Genomic DNA, 15,370 nt, shown 5'->3' with positions numbered 1-15,370 from the left:
TGAGTCCAGCAATACCCTCCAGTCAATCCTGCCATTCAGAAAAAGGCCTATTTATTCCTACTCTTTGTTTCTTGTCTGTAGACCAGTATTTCAGTGCACTATTCCTAATCCCATGTGCTTTAATTTTACATGCTGATGTGTGTGATAAAAAAGTGAAGTTACCATAGTCTTACCAGACCATTGAGGATAAAAGAGGGAGATAACATTTAACCTGAGAGTAACTAACCCTCAGGTGAGGAGAGAGGTTGAGAAGGAGAATCCTTCAGTACACAAATTGAATGTCATGCTGTTAGCATCACTGCATTGCAACTGAGTTCAGCGGAACCCCAAGAGAGACAATTTAAGGTGCTGGATTTAAGCTCCAGTCTCAATAAATCCAGTTGTGGGCTCAAATCTTCCTGTTACCAATATGTCCTGTCAGTAATTTCTGTGGTTAGGTATGGGGAGCTGAGGTTGGCGGTGTTCAGTTTGTACTCATTGGAGTTTAGAAGAATAGGAGGAGACCTTCATGAAACATAAAAGATTCTTTGAGGACTTGACAGGGAAATATTGTTTTCCCTTGTGGAGAGTCCTGAACCAGAAAGCAGAATCTCAGGACGAAGGTCTACCCATTTATTACCAAGATGAAGAGCACTTTCTTCTGTCAGATAGAGCTCAATCTGTGGAATTCTGTACTGTAGAGGCTGCATCTGTAAGTACATTCAGGACTGAGCTAGACAGATGTTTCATTAGGAAGGGTTATGGAGAAAAGGCAGGAAAGTGGAGTTCCAGATTTGGGGCAGCACGGTGGCACAGTGGTTAGCACTGCTGCCTCACAGCAACAGGGACCCAGGTTCAACTCCCACCTCGGGCAACTGTCTGTGTGGAGTTTGCACGTTTTCCCTGTGTCTACGTGGGTTTCCTCCGGGTGCTCTGGTTTCCTCCCACAGTCCAAAGGTGTGCCGGTTAGGTGAATTGGCCATGCTAAATTGCCTGTAGTGTTAGGTATAGGGGAATGGGTCTGGGTGGGTTGCTCTTCGTAGGGTCGATGTGGTCTAATCTAATTAGGATTATACAATTAGCCATGATCTGATTAAGTAGCAGAACAGACTCAGTGGAGTGAATGGCTTTGTTGTGTTGCTATGTCCATATGGTCTTTGACCTTCAACCAAAAAGGAGAAAAAAATATTTTTAGATCTATAGGTTTTGCTAATGCAAGATATGTTTTTTTTACACAGAGGGTGGTAGGTGTCCAGAATATACTGCTGGGGAGGTGGGAGAAGCAAAGACAATAGCAATGTTTAAGAGGCATTTAGACATTCACATTAGCAGCTGGGAATTGATGGATGTGGTTCATGTGCAGCCAGATAGAATTAGTTGAGAATGGCATCATGGTCAATGCAGACATGGTGGGCCAAAGGGTCTGTTCCAGCACTATACTGCTTTATGTTTTATTATCAAAGAGTCCCTAATACTTGGGAAATTTCAGTGAAAGTGTCTTGCTTTTTATAGTATTTTGATTCCTTCGGCTTTGCAACTCTATCTGTATGGGTTTCTCTCACCTTAGAGTGATGCTGTATCATTCCTTAACTAGAAATTGCATTTCTTGTTAAGAAGAAGAAGGAAGCTTATGTGTTGATGAGGCAGGATGAGGTAATGGAGAGTTACAGATCAGCTAGGAAGGATTTAAAGAGAGAGTTAAGAAGAGCAAAGAGAGGACATGAGCAGCCTTTAGCAAATAGAATAACGGAGAACCCTAAAGCTTTCTATAGTATGTGAGGAATAAAAGGATGATTAGGGTAGGAATACGGCCGGTCAAAGACAGAAGTGGGAAGTTGAGTGTGAATCCTGTAGAGATCGGAGAGGTACTAAATCAACATTTCTCATTGGTGTTGACTCAGGAAAAGGAGAATTTTGTAGAGGAAAAAAATGAAGTACAACATATTAGACTAGAAAGGATTGAGGTTAGTTATGCACAGGTGTTATCAATTCTAGAAGGAGTAAAAGTAGACAAGTGCCCTGGGTAGGATGGGATTTATCCAAGGATTCTCTGGGAAGCTAGGGAGGAGATAGCAGAGCCTTTGGCTTTGATATTTGAGTCATCATTATCTATGGGTTTAGTACCTGAGGACTGGAGGATTGCAAATGTTATGCCCTTGTTCAAGAAGGGCAGTAGAGATGAACCAGGTAATTATAGACCAGTGAGCCTTACTTCTGTTGTAGGAAAGGTTTTGGAAAGGGTTATAAAAGATAAAGTATATAATCATCTAGCAAGCAACAATTTGATTTCAGATAGTCAACATGGTTTCGTCAAAGTAGGTTGTGTCTCACAAACCTCATTGAGTTTTTTGAGAAGGTGACCAAGCATGTAGATGAGGGTAGGGCAGCTGATGTGGTATACTTGGACTTCAGTAAAGCATTTGATAAGGTTCCACATGGTAGACTGTTGGAGAAAATGCAGAGGTATGGAACTGAGGGTGATTTAGAGTTTGAACTAGAAACTGGCTTTCTGGAAGAAGGCAGCGAGTGGTGGTTGATGGAAAATATTCAGTCTGGAGTCCAGTTACTAGTGGTATTCCACAAGGATCTATTTTGGGGCCACTGCTGTTTGTCATTTTTATAAATGACTTAGATGCAGGCATAGGTGGATGGATTAGTAAATTTTCAGACGACACTAAAGCCGGTGGAGTAGTGGACAGTTTGGAAGAATGTTACAGGTTGCAGGGGTATTTGGATAAACTGCAGAATTGGGCTGAGAGGTGGCAAATGGAGTTCAATGCAACTAAATGTGAGGTGATGCACTTTGGGAAGAATAACAGGAAGGCAGAGTACTGGGTCAATGGAAAGATTCTTGGTAGTGTGGCTGTGCAGATTGGATAGTGCTGTTAAGAACGGTGTGTTAGGTTTCATTGGTAGAGGGATTGAGTTCCGGAGCCACAATATCATGCTGCAACAATACAAAATGCTGGTGCGGCCATACTTGGAATATTGTGTACAGTTCTGGTCCCCATATTTTGGGAAGGATGTGGAAGCATTGGAAAAGGTGCAGAGGAGATTTACCAGGATGTTGCCTGGTCTGGAGGAAAGGTCTTATGAGGAAAGGCTGAGAGACTTGGATCTTTTCTCATTGGAAAGAAGAAGACTAAGGGGGTATTTGATAGAGACATACAAGATCATCAGAGGATTAGATAGGGTAGACAGAGAAAGACCTTATCCTAAGGTGATGATGTCAGCTTGTACGAGAGGGCATAACTACAAATTGAGGGGTGATAGATTTAAGACTGATGTCAGAGACAAGTTCTTTACACAGAGAGTGGTAAGGGCATGGAATGCCCTACCTGCTAAGGTAGTCAACTCAGCCACATTAGGGAGATTTAAACAATCCTTAGATAAGCTCATGGATGAATTTGGGATAGTGTAGGGGGATGAGCTGAGAAAAGTCCACAGGTTGGCACAACATCGAGGGCCAAAGGTCCTGTTCTGCGCTGTATTGTTCTATGTTCTATGTTCTATTCCGTGAAAATTCCTTTGTGAAGTTATGAGCTTTTATCTAGTAAATTTTTAAACTTACTTCATCTGTGCCTTATTCTTTCAACCTGAAAAGAATTCATTGTTAAATATCTATTGGTAAAGTTGTTTCAATTTCTGTCTTTATGAGTGTTGTCTTCACTTGGTTTCTCATAGTATTGATATGATAAGGACTTCTGGCAGTCTTATCATTTGGAAGGTTCCTGTTCTCTTCTGCTGTGATATTGCTCTGTCTTCTCAAGCCTCCTCTTTGGTGACTAAGCAATTATTGAGACTGTTTCTTTGTCTGTGATACTTTAATTAATACCATGCACATGACATTTCCATATCTCCTTTGTGGTATTTCTTTTCCTAGCTGCAATGGAGTTTTTCAAGTTCAATTCCGACTTGCATCTCAAGTGGCTGTAAATATCTATATCTATTTACCTAATTAGTTATACTTAGTTCCTTATCAAACCAATATTTCTGAACAAATATTGTTTCAAGACTGTGGGAAAGGTCTTCTCAACATCTTACTCAATTCTCCCAAATTCTCCTGCACAGTTCAAATGGTTCAGAGTCCTGGAAATTTCCACCTATTGTGTTTCTATAATCTCAAGCCTCATTCATTCAATAGCTTATGATCTCTCTCAATCAGACCGTTATTGGATACTGTCTTTCTCATACCACTTCTTTCTATATTTTTATCCTATTTTACTGTAACACTGAAAACATCAGCGAAAATATGAAAACAATGTTGTGCAAGCAAAATAAGATGCAGTTTTAGGCACTGAGCAGTATTACATCTGATCTGAAATTGGATGTTTGACACATGATTGAATAAAAGCTGTTCTTCCTGTTGCATTGTCATAATATTATAGTAAAAATTGTAATTGCATATAATCTACTTCCCACAGCTGGAGAAACACTACATATAGCTTTCTGGACACCAAGCCAATAGCTTTTGAATAAATCATCATCTAAAACTAGAATTAAAACAAAATGCAAATATAACACTCTCCTCAGTTGTTAATTTATTGGTCCCAGTTGATGAAATGTATAAACAGTTTGAATTTGCTTTACTACCACTCATAAAATAGACTTGGAAGGAAATCCTAGCGTTAATTATCTTGAATTATGGAAGATTAATGTTCACATCAGACAAGTGCCAGGCAATGACTGTCTCCAACAAGAGAGAATCTAAACACCTTAACTTGAGATTCAATGGCTTTCCATCATTGAAAACCCCACAATAAACAATCTAGTCATTACCATTGAACAAAAACTGCCCTGGATCAGTCATATAAATTCTGCAACAGGGTTCGCAGTGTAAGGGTATGGACTAGGCCATTTAATCTCAGGAGAAATTTCCTCTGCCAGAATGTGGTGAGCCTGTGGAACTCTGAGTGACAGAAAGTGACTGAGTCCAAAATATTGCATGTTTCCAAAGAGTTTGATATTATTCTCAGGGCAAAAGGGAGCAAAGAATCTGGGGAGAAATCAGGAACAGGGTACTGGGTTAGATGATCAGTCATATCATACTGAAGGGCGGAGCAGGCTCTAAGGGCTGAATGGCTTTCTCCTTACTTTCCAAGTTTCAATGATAATGCAGGGCTACGCAATAAGAGAGCAGGAGAGTGGGACTAATTGCATAGCTCTGAGCCAATGATGCACAATGAACAAATAATCTCCTTCTTGTGATGTTCGATTATATGAATGAACAATCACCAAATTATGTCATGTATTCTTTAAATGAAGGAAGTGGCTATTTCTTCTCCTCTAAAAAATTCAGATGTTTCATCTCTGGATACTCCTTCTACTTTTCTTATTTGTTCAAAATGCTCCTGTTTGGGCCTCACCTTGAACCATGAGGTAGATTGTATATTTTACTCAGGATTTCTGATGAGTTGAACGTTGAGTTAACACAGCCGGAAGATGGTTTTGCTTGCAGAGAAATTTCCATAAGTTAAAGCTAAGTTCAAAGTAATGTATCCAGGATCAAAGGCAGTTATGAGCAAAACAAAATCAAAAGTAAAGTTCTAAAACTTTGGTCCCCGGAGTGATTTCTAAGTATCACTTCTTTTACTAAAATTAGCAATGCTGCATTGGTGGTTTAGCCATAAACTTTGAGTGAGAGACTTGTGTTTGAGATTTGAAGGCAATTACTGAGATTCAAACTGCAACAACTGATTTACAATATCCCGAGAAGTAAGTTAGAAGTGTTAGGTGACAGATCGACAGCTAATTTTCTATTTTGGGGTTACTTAACATGAGAATGGCCTTTTGGTTAATTGGATGGAAACTTTGACAGTCCAGCTTTATTCTCGCCAGGGTTGGTTCATTTCGATTTGGTCGTAAATTGACTTTTGCTGCAATATTGCTAGTTTGCTATAAAATATCTGTTTGAAAGTATGCGTAGAATTTAAAGAAAATAATAGCAAACATGCATGCCATAGGTTTAATCAATAGAAGTGAGATGATAACACTGTAGACATTGGATTATTGAACTGACTGCCACATTCCTGATTGTGTATTGGCAGTAAGCTGTCACAATGCCTACCTAGGTAACTGAAGCCTTCTTTTAATGTGTAGGCCAGGATCCCATGCTACTTTTTCAGTATTTTGATGCCTGAGCTGTGACATTTCCACACTGCTATTCAGATTACTCTATTGTCTTTCCCATGCTATCATGCACTCTGCTCTGTCATTACAAGCCCCGGGAAAACTCAGCCCCTCTGATTTTAGTTTCTTATGTGCCCCTAACCTTCGTCACTATTGTGTATGCTTTCAGCCACCTGCACCCAAAAGTCTGAAATTCTTTAACCAGGTCCTGAAAACCCGAGATTTTATTAGCTTCCTTTCTTTTTTTGGTCAGTCTACATTTTGTTTGATGAGATCCCTCAGTCATATTTATGGACTTAATGAAAGTTGGAAGTCTTTATTCACAGAGATCAGGATCTTGCCAACTGGTAAGAGGCCCATTTTTATCACCTTTGGGAATGATCCTTTGTGTGAAGTCACACAGCTAGGTGGTGAGGAGGAGCCTTTCCCAGCAGGGAGCAGAGGGATGGTATCAGAGAACCACAGGATGGGAGTGGGGACAAAATTCCACCTCCATTCATCCATCCCAGGCACATCAGCTAGTCAGAGCTAAGCAAATATTTTTGGAAGGCAGGGGTATAGCTAAGCATCCACCCGAGGCATAGAGACATCGAACCATGGAGGTCTATCGCATGCAAACAGGCCCTTTGGCCTAACTTGCCCGTGCCGCCCTGTTTTCACAATTTAAACTGGTCCCATTTATCTGCGGTTGGTCCATATCCCTCCATACCTATCCCATCCATCTACCTGTCTAAATGTTTCTTAAATGGCAAAATTGTACTCGCTTCCACCACTACCTGTGGCAGCCTGTTCCAGACACTCACCACTCTCTGTTGAAAGAATTGCCCCTCTGGATCTTTTTTGTATCTCTCCCCTCTCACCTTCATCCTAAGCCTTCTAATTTTTAAGCTCCCTTACCATGAGGAAAAGCTGCCGGCTATCTACCTTGTCTATCTACCCCTCAGTCTCCTATGCTCCAGAGAAAAACGTCCCAGCCTATCCAACCTCTCCTCATAACTCAAACTGTCCAGACTAGGTGGCATCCTACTAACTTTTTTCTGCACCCTTTCTAGTTTAATAATATTCTTTCAAAGTAGGACAACCAGAATTACATGCATTACTCCAAATGTGGCCTCACCAATGTCCTGTACACCTGTAACAAAACTTCCCAACTCCTATACTCAATGAAAGCTAACATGCTGAAAGCCTTCTTCACCACCCTATCTACCTGTCACTCCATTTTCAAGGAGCTATGAACTTGTACCCCTTGATCCCATTGTTCTATAACACTCAGCAGGGTCCTACCATAAACTGCGTAAGCCCTGCCCTGGTTTGCCTTACCAAAATGGAACATCTTACATTTATCTGAATTAAAATCCATCTGCCATTCCTCAGCCCACTGGCCTAGTTGATCAAGCTCTCAGTGCATTTCCAGATAACCTTCTTCACTGTCCATTATACCATCAATCTTGGTGTCATCCGCAAACACACTAACCATACCTCCTAAATTCTCATCCAAATCATTTATGTAAATGACAAATAACAGTGAATCCAGCACTGATCCCTGTGGCACACCACTGATCATAAGCCTCCAGTCTGAAAAATAACCCTGCACCACCACTGTCTATCTTCTACTGTCAAATCAATTTTGTATCCAGTTGACTAGCTCTCCCTGGACCACGTGAGATTTAATCTAACTCAATAACCTATCATGTAATATCTTGTCAAAGGCTTTGTTAAAGTTCAGGTAGACAATGCTGTACTCATCTACTTTCTTGGTCACCCTTCAGAAAAAACTCAATCAAATTTGTGACACACAATTTCCCATGCACAAAGCCATGCTGACTATCTCAAATGAGTCCTTGCCTCTCCAAATGTATATCCTGTCCCCCAGAATCCCTAAAGACAATTCACTTACTATGAACATTAGGCTCACCAGTCTGCAGTTCCCAGACATTTCCCTGCAGACATTCTTAAATAGTGGCACAACATAAGCCACCCTCCAATCTTTGGGCACTTCACCCATGACTGTTGGTGATACAAATATCTCTGCTAAGGCCGCTGCAGTTTCCTCCCTAGTCTCCCACCAGGTCCTGGGCTACATTTTGTCAGGTCCCCAGGATTTATCTACCTTAATGCATTTTAAGATTTCTAGTATCTCCTCTTCTGTAATGTAGGCATGCTTCAAGACATCACTATTTATTTCCCCAAGTTATTTAGCGTCCATACCTTTCTCAACAGTAAATACTGACGAGAAATATTCATTCAGGTTTAACCCATCTCTTGTGGCTCCGCACATAGCTGACCTTGTTGATCTTCAAAAGTCCCAAGAGACAAGGGGTTGGGATGGGATGTTAGAATCCAGACTATAGGTGAGTATGGACAGGGAGGGGGCTCCAATTTGGAGAATGTGGGAGGAGGAGGTGGAATGAATCAGTAGAAAAGGAACAGGTTCAGCTCTCAGCAGAATCCCCACACCTCTTCCAAATGTCATGTTCCTCAATCATTGCTCTTGAAAAAGGGACTCCCTTCCTCCACCCACTCCAACAAGCCTTTAGAAACACTGACAGAGATTTCCTTTCCAAGCCCCCAACAATGGCAACTTCCCTGTTACTGCAAAGTCAATACTGGAAAGGTCGATACAGTATGATCGCCTATTAACTGCCCAGCTAAGGACCTCAATTGGTGCCAAGGCAACAAGGTGGCATGGTTCCCACTCAGTACCATCCCTCAATTATTTTCAAACACACACACATATACACACACACAAATGCACAAACATACATACAGACATACACAAACATGCGCACACCCACAGAAACACACACACACGCACACATGCACACAAATACACGTGTTTGACAGGAAATCAATGTTGTGCATATTACTGCAGGTACACAATCCTTTATCTGAGATTCCAGAATCCAAAAAGCTCCGAAAGCTGAAATTTTTTTTGTGGAGTGTGAAGCGTCATTTTGGCATGCAAACAGGTGACCCAACTCAGCACCCACTCGAACCTCGACACTCAGATGTGACATGGCAGCATGGCCCAGCACTGGCAGGTGCCTGTTGTGTCTCAGTGCTCATACTATTCACACATGTGTCTGCTGTAAGGTTTTTTTTATTTCACTGTGAAAATGTCATTTATTCTGAAATCTGAAAAATTCTGAATTCTGAAAAACAATTGGCTCCAAGGATTTCACATAAAGGATTGTGTACCTGTTCCATTGTTCTGTAAGTAGCAGTGAATAGGTAGATTTGAACAATTTCAGTGACCTACTGGTCAGAACTCAGCAGATGATAATACTGGAATTGTCAGATTCCAGACTGAGCTGTAGTTTGGTAGACCAAAGGCTTTCACAATGTATTTTTCATGGTGGTCATTCACTCAAAATTGTACAAAAGAGGCAGCCAATGAATGTTTAACAAAATAACACACATAAGAAACAAAGCAGATTTTTTTTAGATTACTTACAGCGTGGAAACAGGCCCTTCGGCCCAACAAGTCCTCACCGACCCGCCGATGAGCAACCCACCCAGACCCCCTACATTTACCCCTTCACCTAACACTATGGGCAATTTATCATGGCCAATTCACCTAACCTGAACATTTTTTGGATTGTGGGAGGAAACCGGAGCACCCGGAGAAAACCCACGCAGACACGGGGAGAATGTGGAAACTCCACACAGACAGTTGCCTGAGGCGGGAATTGAACCCGGGCCTCTGGCCCTGTGAGGCAGCAGTGCTAAACACTGTACCACCATGACGCCCACAAATTGTTTATATGTCTGAAAATTTGAAAATCTAATCAGAGGTAACAAAAAGTTAAATCCAACCATTTTTCTCAGCAATATAATTTACTGACACTCAACTATATGAAGTATCGCTTCTATCTTCAATCTCTAAGTCAACTGACAAGTTTACAAGTTTCAGAGTTTTGAGTTTTCTCCATGACTGCCTCTCCCGTAGTCACAAAACAAGCTAACTCATTGACATTTCTCTGACTTCAACTATGTTATAGTTACTAAGCAACAGAGCATAGAATCCCTACAGTGGAAATAGAAGCCATTCAGCCCATCGAATTTGCATCGACACACGAGTGGTTCTCTGAACAGTTGGTGTCAAACCCTAACCTTATCCCTATGACCCTGCATGTTTTTCTACTTAAATAATCATTGAATATCTTCTTAAATATCTCAATGGAACCTGCATCCACCACATTTTGAGACAGTGCATTCCAAATCTGGACTTCTGACTGTGAGAACAAGTCTCTTCTTTCACCTTTTATCCATCACTTTTACAAATACTTTAAAACCGTACCCTCAGGTTCACAATCCATTGATGAATGGGAACAATTCCTCCTGGTTAACTGCATCTGACGTATTATGCTTTTGTTAGAACTTCTTGAATCCCACTGAAAAAAAAGACTCTTTAAAAGAAGTCAACTTCAGAGAACAGAAAATGAAAAAAATATTTTCCTATACTGTACAACCCAAGTTCCCAAAAACAAATAATATAAACCTTCATCACACTACCAAACGTTCATCATTTGGTTCATCCTACCATACGCAAGAACTTTGTAGCTTCCCTGTATCTTTCTTTGGTAGATCCTTAGGACTGCAAATTTGGAATGAGAGATGAAGACTGCTAAACCTTGGATAAATATGCATGTGATGTCTTACATTCAGACAACAAATGGTTGATGTGTAGATATGTACCTTTGGAAAGCCATCTGATACCATGTATGGTGAAATCAGGTCAAACTGTATGTGATTTTCAGATCATTCAAATTAAATGACACATGACTATTTTGTTTATCTTTCTTCTTGGTGATAGATGAAAGATGGACAATTCTCCCTTTATATCTGTTTTAAAGCTGTGCACTGAAAGGGAAGAATGGTGTTTTATTGGATCATTATGCTTTAATGTGAGGATAACTTTGATAAGTGAATATGCTGTGTAAGTAACATATGTTACATTTTCTTATTTGTTTTACCAATAGCGGGGCTCCAGTTATTGCTCATTACTGACGACACAAGGGAAATACCAGCTTTTTGCAAAGACTGGCTATTTTAAGGTACTAATCTCAATTCTATCTTAAGTATATCTGTTTGCATTTTGGCTATAATGTCAGACTTTCAAAAGGACAAGTCCAGGAGGAAAATGAAACAAGATTTGCAATAATCAACGAGCCACAAGAAATCCACAGCTGCCAGAAACAACAAATCCATTCCCACTTTCAGCTCAGTGTGAAATGTATTCCTCAGAGTGCTTTCATATTCTGAACTCCCTGGGGTGGTCACTGGTCAGGACCTTACTTTACAGAGCTTGTCACTGAAGAATGTTAAATATGGCCACAGACAGAAAAAAAACTATAAACTATATCTGTAAATATGATTCAGAAAGGAAATAATTTCATCATGTTATTAATCTAACAGTATTAAATAAGATATCTACTGCCAGCTTTATTTTTTCCTTCACTTAGCATCATCTGGTGAAGGCTTGAAATGTCAATTTCCTCTTCCTTCTCAACTGTAATTATCTTTGTGATGGCATAAAGGAATCCCTTTCCCACCCCTTACAGGTACAAATCAAGGGTTCATGTTGGCACAGTGCAGTGCTTATTCATTCCTCCTACCAATGTAAGTGCAATATTCCAGCTATATAAAGGATCACAGAAGGCAGCGATGGAAAAGGGGAAAATACTGAAACTCCAAATGCAACCTTCAACCAACAACCAAAATGAAATGATTAGGAAGATAATTTTATCTTGGTTTAAAGCTGAAGACTACAAAATAATGAAAGTTTGCATCTTTTGGTTTGAAGTTGCAGCTTACAACTTTATTTTTGTGAGACTGAAGGGTTTTTATGGACCTTTTATTATAAAGGTTTGTCAGGTTAAGCAGTGTGTGTAGGTGATAGGGAGACTAGGCCACCTACTTTATAGAGACAGGCTAATGTGCTAGGCTCTTCTGTCATTGAGGATGGGGATATATGTGAAGGCTTGTTCTCCAGTGAGTTGTTTTTAATGATCCAGCACTCTAAATGACCAGATGCGGCAGGACTGCAGAGCTTAGATCTGATCCGTTGATTGTGGGCTTGCACTATCCATTGAATCAGGGTTGATCCCCTGCCTTGATGGTAATGGTTGAGTAGGGGATATGCTGGGCCATGAGTTTGCAAATTGTGCTGGAGTACAATTCTGCTGCTGTTGATAGATGCCCAGTCTTGAGTTGGTAGATCTGTTTGAAGTCAGGCCCATTTAGCACGACGATAGTGCCGCACAACATGATGGAGGGTATTCTAAATGTGAAGCTGGTATTTCATCTCCACAATGACTAGCCTGTGGTCACTCTGACTGATACTGTCTTGGACAGATGCATCTGCAACTGGCAGATTGGTAAGTATGAGGTAAAGTATGTTTTGTCCTATTGTTGGTTCCCTCACTATCTGTCACAGACCGGTCCAGCACCTATGTTCTTTAAGACCTGACCAGCTCAATCGGTAGTGCTGATTGACATTAGATAGACATTAAAAACCCCACCCATTCTGTGACCTTGCCATCCTCAGTGCTTCCTCCGAGTATTGTTCAACATGGAGGAGTACCAATTCACCAGCGGAGGGAGGATGGTACATGGTAATCAGCAGGAGGATTCCTCGCCCATGTTTAGCCTGAAGTCACGAGACTTCATAGTAAGCGGAGTCAATATTGAGGAATCCCCTCCTGACTGTATACCATTGTGCCACCACCACAGCAGGGTCTATTCTGCTGATGGGACAGGACATATTCAGGGATGCTAATAGTGACATTATTTGTAAGATATGATTCTGTATGACTGCATCAGGTTGTTGCTTGACTAAGTTGAGCGGCAGCTTTCCCAATTGCTTTTGATTAAAATGTTGATTACAGCAGTACATCCAAGACCCTAGTTTCAACTATAGGAAGTTTGGGCAGAGACCACCTAAGGGCCACATAACATCACGACTGACATTGAGGACAAAGCCAAACGGGGCAAGAATTGACCATAACTGTGTACCATATCATCACATATTTGTGATCTAACAACCTTTGTCCCAACACAACATTACAGAATAGAAGTAAAAGCATTTGAAATAGATATATTATTGCAAAATGGAACAAAACTATAAATAAATTCATTTGTGTCACATTTGTGCAAAAGAGATTATCGGTGCATGAAAGAGTGAGCATCAAGCCCCCTTGTCATTTAAAAATTGCCTTTAGTAAGGCTTTACAAGCACAGTGGAAGCTCCACTATCTGTCACAATAACTCAGATTGATGAATAATGTGAAGAGCTTTAATTTTGGTCTTTCTCTCACAATATAAAAGCATACCAGTTAAATGAATGATGCGATTCAAAAGCAAAAGAAGCATGATGTAATTTTATTCGTGGAGGGAAAGAAGATGAAGTACAAAGTGAGAATAGGAAGTGCTGTCGTATACAGGGATTCACTTTGCGTGAATTTGATGAATAATTTCCATGACAAGGAACAGGAATGTCTATAATGAAGTGTTTTTGATTGCGTTAGATTCAGGTGCTTAGAAATGGTTTTGCTTCTAAAAGAAAATACTCTCTCAGGAACGTACATGGCTACTTTTAACATTATAACCAAAAAGGCTAAGAGATGAAAGTATTTATCCAGTACTTATTGCAACTTCCTCATTTCCTTTTTTAGAAAAAAACTGGATGTAGTTTTATTTTAAATGTTGGAAGTATCCCTGAAATGTTCACTAAAATCTGACTTAATATTAGGTATTTAGAATTTGAAATCAAGACTTTAATGTCAACTTCATTTTCAAATGACCATAGTTTAATAGAAACTGAATTAACTCCATAGAGGCTGGAATACCTTCAACAGGTCACCCTTTATTTACACATGGAAAAATCTTGACACAGATCCATCTCTCCTCAGAGCCAACTCTCCTGTTTATATCTGTCAGCCAGGACTCTCTGTTTGGACCAGATTAACAGCACCAATCGGGTAGCTCATATTCTGTGAGGTCCACCTGGGTGACATCATTGCAATCATTACATCTCTCCCCCTCTGAGTTCGCAAACATAGGTTGGTTTTTTTTTTGTAGCTCCTCCTGGGGTGTATTAGTACCAGGTTGGGTTCCTCCAACTCTGCCTCAAGATATGGCTGGCATGTAATGCATAGTAGCTCGCCTCTTGTGCCCAGAGCGTCTCGGAAGAAATTCATTTGAGGCACCGATGTTCACCATGTCCATTGCAGATTCCGAGATTCTTCAACACTTGATGGATAAGAAGAACCCCTGGGTTCCAGAACAGTGGGAAAGGCTATTGAGGAGTCAGGCACACTGGCTCTCACACAGTTTACAGCTTTCATCTGGTCCACATGCTTGACCATCGCACCCACCTGGATGTTACATTTCACTGGACATGACCTCGTATTGACCATGCCATTTACCCATGCAGGGCCATTCCCATGGTTCCTACACCAAACTCCATCCCTGAAGTAAACTGTCTCTGGCAATTAGTCGAATCTCGCGTCCGGCATTCATGTTGCTGATGCAATTTCACTCTCCCGGCAAGGCCCGGGAAGGTCAGAATTAACCTGGTGAGGAGTCTTCTACCCATTATCAACTCTGCTGGAATTATTCCTGAGATGGACACGGTGAACATCAGTGCCTCAAATGAATTTCTTCCGAGACGCTCTCGGGCACAAGAGGCAAGCTACTATGCATTATATGCCATCCATATCTTGAGGCAGAATTGGTCCGATAATCAAACAGGATTCGGGACAGTTTGGTACCTGAAGTATTGATTTTAAGCCAGAAGTCTCAGTATTCCATCTTGTGTTATTTCATCTCATTCATCCATCCCATATTAAAAATGGCTTAAGGCACTATTCACTGCAAAGGATATGAACCTTGACAATCATCTGACAATAGTACACCTGTATGTACAAACAAACAAATTGCAAGGAGGAATAGGACATTGCCCTTCAGTAAGACTGTGGCAGATTGGTCTACCCCATATTTCTACCTATCCATGATATCCTTTCGCTCCTTTGCCCTTCAGCATATTCAAAGACTCTGTTCCCACCATCTTTCAAGGAAGAATGTTCCAAAGCTTCAAATCCCTCTATGAGAAAACAAAATCTCTTTATTTCTGTCTTAAAGTGTGATCCATTATTTTTAAGCAGTGTTCCCAGTTTTAGAAATTTAAATATAAACTTACGCTCCAGAATAGTTGGTTCCCTAGCCAAGTTGGCCCAGCACATCTAATATGGGGATCCAT

At 40.7% G+C, this 15,370-nt stretch overlaps 1 protein-coding gene across 1 annotated transcript in view; it reads left to right on the top strand.

Annotated features, from left to right (window-relative positions):
- Nucleotides 1-15,370, top strand: part of npr2 (natriuretic peptide receptor 2) — a 176,706-nt gene that overhangs the window by 81,224 nt on the left and 80,112 nt on the right. The window contains exon 10 of the mRNA XM_060821360.1: nucleotides 11,091-11,165. Coding sequence (XP_060677343.1) covers nucleotides 11,091-11,165 — 75 coding nt within the window. The remainder of the gene's footprint in view (nucleotides 1-11,090; nucleotides 11,166-15,370) is intronic.

Source organism: Hemiscyllium ocellatum, chromosome 1 (assembly GCF_020745735.1).
Source record: "Hemiscyllium ocellatum isolate sHemOce1 chromosome 1, sHemOce1.pat.X.cur, whole genome shotgun sequence".
Classification (NCBI taxonomy): domain Eukaryota; kingdom Metazoa; phylum Chordata; class Chondrichthyes; order Orectolobiformes; family Hemiscylliidae; genus Hemiscyllium; species Hemiscyllium ocellatum.
The sequence above is the reverse complement of the archived record's forward strand: the minus strand, read 5'-3'. Positions and strand labels throughout refer to the sequence as shown.